The 3,328-nt window shown below is 56.8% G+C and overlaps 1 protein-coding gene across 1 annotated transcript; it reads right to left on the bottom strand.

Annotated features, from left to right (window-relative positions):
• Positions 1–1,236: 1,236 nt before the first annotated feature.
• Positions 1,237–3,321, bottom strand: LOC104547844 (actin, alpha skeletal muscle). The gene is made up of 6 exons (XM_010193689.1): positions 3,262–3,321; positions 2,779–3,103; positions 2,475–2,636; positions 2,064–2,255; positions 1,782–1,963; positions 1,237–1,651 (listed from the first exon to the last, which is right to left on the bottom strand). Exons 2-6 carry the CDS (start codon positions 3,095–3,097, stop codon positions 1,508–1,510), a joined length of 999 nt encoding a protein of 332 aa, XP_010191991.1. The 5' UTR covers positions 3,098–3,103; positions 3,262–3,321; the 3' UTR covers positions 1,237–1,507.
• Between the last annotated feature and the right edge of the window lie 7 nt (positions 3,322–3,328).

Genomic DNA, 3,328 nt, shown 5'->3' with positions numbered 1-3,328 from the left:
GAAGCAGACCTCTTCCTGCTTTCCAGTCCAACCCCAGTCACTTAGAGAGGGATCTCAGTTCAGGAGCCACTAGGGCTGACCTGGGGCCTCCCGGCTTTCAGATACCAGGAAAGAATCAGGTCAGCTCATCTCAAAGGGTTTTCTTTCAGGATAGGGCTACAGAAAATGTACTCATGTGTGGGTCTCGCTTTATTGCAGGTAAAACCATCCAAAAGGCGAAATAAGCGCATCCTTAGCATAGCCGCTGCAGAGCAAAATACCTTCCAAGGCTGGACATTCAGCTGAAAACCATCTTTTTTGCCAGCACTGCTGTCTCCCACAGCAAAGGGACACCCCAAAAGTCAAGTGCTGCCAGGGTCCTGTGCTCCAGGAGTCCTTCTCCAAAAGCTGCCTGCTCCTGCACACGCTCCCTGACCCAGGGGCTGTCCCAAGCCTGGCAGGGCTTTAGGGTGGCTCCCCAAGGGAGGGTAGGGTGGAGGGGGAATAGTGGAAAGAAGGTGGGGGAGGGCCAGAGCCCCTCACCCCAGCAAGAGAAAAGGGAGACAGGGGCAGCTTTCCTACATCCTGCCCTGTTCTGCCTCCTCAGAGGCAAAACTTGCAGGCAGATGCCTGCGGCAGGGGGAAGCCACTGGGATTTTACTTTGGGCTCCCAGGAAGTCCCTGTGGGAAGGATCTGGCACCGGGAGGGCAGAGGAGGGATTGGTCCCTTTGCAGGCAGTCCCTCAAGTGCAGCCACTGGCAAAGGGCAAGCGTGTCAGGGAGGGTGAGGAAGTGGCCCTGGCTGCCCTCGGTCCCCCAGGGACAGTGGGGTGGCAGGCGGGATTCCCATAAGCGGAGTGGAAAGCTCTTTATTTAACCTGCCCCTGCCACCTGCCCCCAGCCTCATCCTTTGCCTCCATCCATCACGCCTTGGAGCTGCACCAGGGCTACTTTTTTGGCAGGCTGAGCCAAACAAAATTCTTTGCAAGCCAAGGCTCTGGGTAACCCTTTTGCCCTGAGCCTGTGGGGAGTGCACTGTGCCCACCTTGCATGATGCAACACGGGGGTGCTCTCAGCACAGCCCTGCTGGCTGCAACCCAAAAATCACAGAGCTGGCTCCTCTGGCAGGGGTCCTGTCCCCTCCCTGGTCCTCCTCCTGCCTGGGGACACCCAGCCCCACCACCCTCTCCAGGAGGTGACGTGCTACATCAGTGAGCAATGGAAGAACCCACGCAAATGACAAGAGAGACAACTGCATTAGGGGTGTGACAGAATGACTGATGATTTAATGCTTCTTGAAGTTTTTCGTTTCCTTCCACAGGGCATTGGTTTTAAAAACAAACAAAACGAGGTAAAATAAATTAATTTATGTACACTTTACATACACTGTGTCACGTGGAGCTTTGCAGCAACAGTAACCAGAAATCGTTACAAAACAGAAAGTTATATGGCTGTTGCAGGTCCTCGGCAGCCTGCAACCAAGGTCGTCATCCTGAGCATGGTTGGCAAAGTGATCATGTAAACACGTTTAGAAGCATTTACGGTGGACGATGGATGGGCCAGCTTCGTCGTACTCCTGCTTTGTGATCCACATCTGCTGGAAGGTGGACAGGGAGGCCAGGATAGAGCCACCGATCCAGACAGAGTACTTGCGCTCAGGTGGGGCAATGATCTAGGAAACACAAAGAAAGACAAGATCAGCAAACGAGGCACCACAGGGGCGTGCACAGCCCCACCTGCAGTCTGCAGGGGGACAAAAGGTGGCTGTTCCTGCGGCTGGGTCCTTGGTGCTCCAGCCTTACCTTGATCTTCATGGTGCTGGGGGCCAGGGCTGTGATCTCCTTTTGCATGCGGTCAGCAATACCTGGGTACATGGTGGTACCCCCAGACATGACGTTGTTGGCGTACAGGTCCTTCCTGATGTCAATGTCGCACTTCATGATGCTGTTGTAGGTGGTCTCATGGATCCCTGCGGACTCCATACCTGGGGGCAGAGAAGGGGAGAAAAGCAGGCACACATTAAGTGCAAAGCTCTACGGGGGGAGTCAGGAGAGGGAGGAGAGCGGGAAGGGGGGCACACACACCAATGAAGGAAGGCTGGAAGAGGGTTTCTGGGCAGCGGAAACGTTCGTTGCCGATGGTGATGACCTGCCCATCAGGCAGCTCATAGCTCTTTTCGAGGGAGGAGGAAGAGGCAGCGGTGGCCATCTCGTTCTCAAAGTCCAGCGCCACATAGCACAGCTTCTCCTTGATGTCGCGGACAATCTCACGTTCAGCTGTCAGGGGAGAGCAATGGTGTCAGTGATTGCAAAGGAGGAACAGGGAACGCCTGCATCTTCTCCATAGGTCTGCTGGGACTCCAAACCCCAGCCACATGCAGACTCCCAACAAGGAGCACTCCCAGCGCTTGCAATGGGGCGAGAGGCTGCAGCATCCCTGGAGGCACAAGGGTTGGAAGTGAGGGGGGACGTTTTGAAGGCGGGAACAGTGCTTACCTGTGGTGACGAAGGAATAGCCACGCTCAGTCAGGATCTTCATCAGATAGTCAGTGAGGTCCCGGCCGGCCAGATCCAAGCGCATGATGGCATGGGGCAGGGCATACCCCTCATAGATGGGGACATTGTGTGTCACACCATCACCGGAGTCCAGCACGATACCTGGGGAAACCAAGAAGCGGCCACCTGAGACACAGCCCACGAAGGGCCCTGCCCTGGGGGGACAGAGCACTTGTCAGCTGCAGGACACCAGTCCTGGGCACCCTTGCTCAGGGAAAGGGGCCAGCAGGACACTTGCACTCACCAGTGGTACGGCCAGAGGCATACAGGGACAGCACAGCCTGGATGGCCACGTACATGGCAGGGACGTTGAAGGTCTCAAACATGATTTGGGTCATCTTTTCACGGTTGGCTTTGGGGTTAAGGGGGGCCTCAGTGAGCAGGGTGGGGTGCTCCTCAGGGGCCACACGCAGCTCGTTGTAGAAGGTGTGGTGCCAGATCTTCTCCATGTCGTCCCAGTTTGTGATGATGCCGTGTTCAATGGGGTACTTCAGGGTCAGGATACCTCTCTTGCTCTGGGCTTCATCTCCTACGTAGGAGTCCTTCTGACCCATACCCACCATGACGCCCTGCAGGGGAGGAAAGGGGGGGCTCAGCAACCTCTTCACGGGCAGCAGCACGGGGCTCCCCAGCAGGCCAGACGTCCTCCCTCCACACAGAGGGTTGGCAGGCAGTAGGGACCTGTGACTACGGCTGTGGCAGGGCTCAGAGGGGGTCAGCACCATACCTGGTGACGGGGGCGGCCCACGATGGAGGGGAACACGGCCCTAGGGGCGTCATCCCCGGCGAAGCCG

Source organism: Mesitornis unicolor, unplaced genomic scaffold (genome assembly GCF_000695765.1).
Source record: "Mesitornis unicolor isolate BGI_N332 unplaced genomic scaffold, ASM69576v1 scaffold47531, whole genome shotgun sequence".
Classification (NCBI taxonomy): domain Eukaryota; kingdom Metazoa; phylum Chordata; class Aves; order Mesitornithiformes; family Mesitornithidae; genus Mesitornis; species Mesitornis unicolor.
The sequence above is the reverse complement of the archived record's forward strand: the minus strand, read 5'-3'. Positions and strand labels throughout refer to the sequence as shown.

What these genes read in the sequence shown, in the direction of transcription:
- LOC104547844 (XM_010193689.1), bottom strand. Translation starts at nt 3,097, where the DNA reads ATGGTGGGTATGGGTCAGAAGGACTCCTACGTAGGAGATGAAGCCCAG. An exon ending in TGCCTCTGGCCGTACCACTG is followed by an intron (nt 2,637 to 2,778) that starts GTGAGTGCAAGT and finishes TGGTTTCCCCAG; the next exon opens with GTATCGTGCTGGACTCCGGT. An exon ending in CCAGCACCATGAAGATCAAG is followed by an intron (nt 1,652 to 1,781) that starts GTAAGGCTGGAG and finishes TGTGTTTCCTAG; the next exon opens with ATCATTGCCCCACCTGAGCG.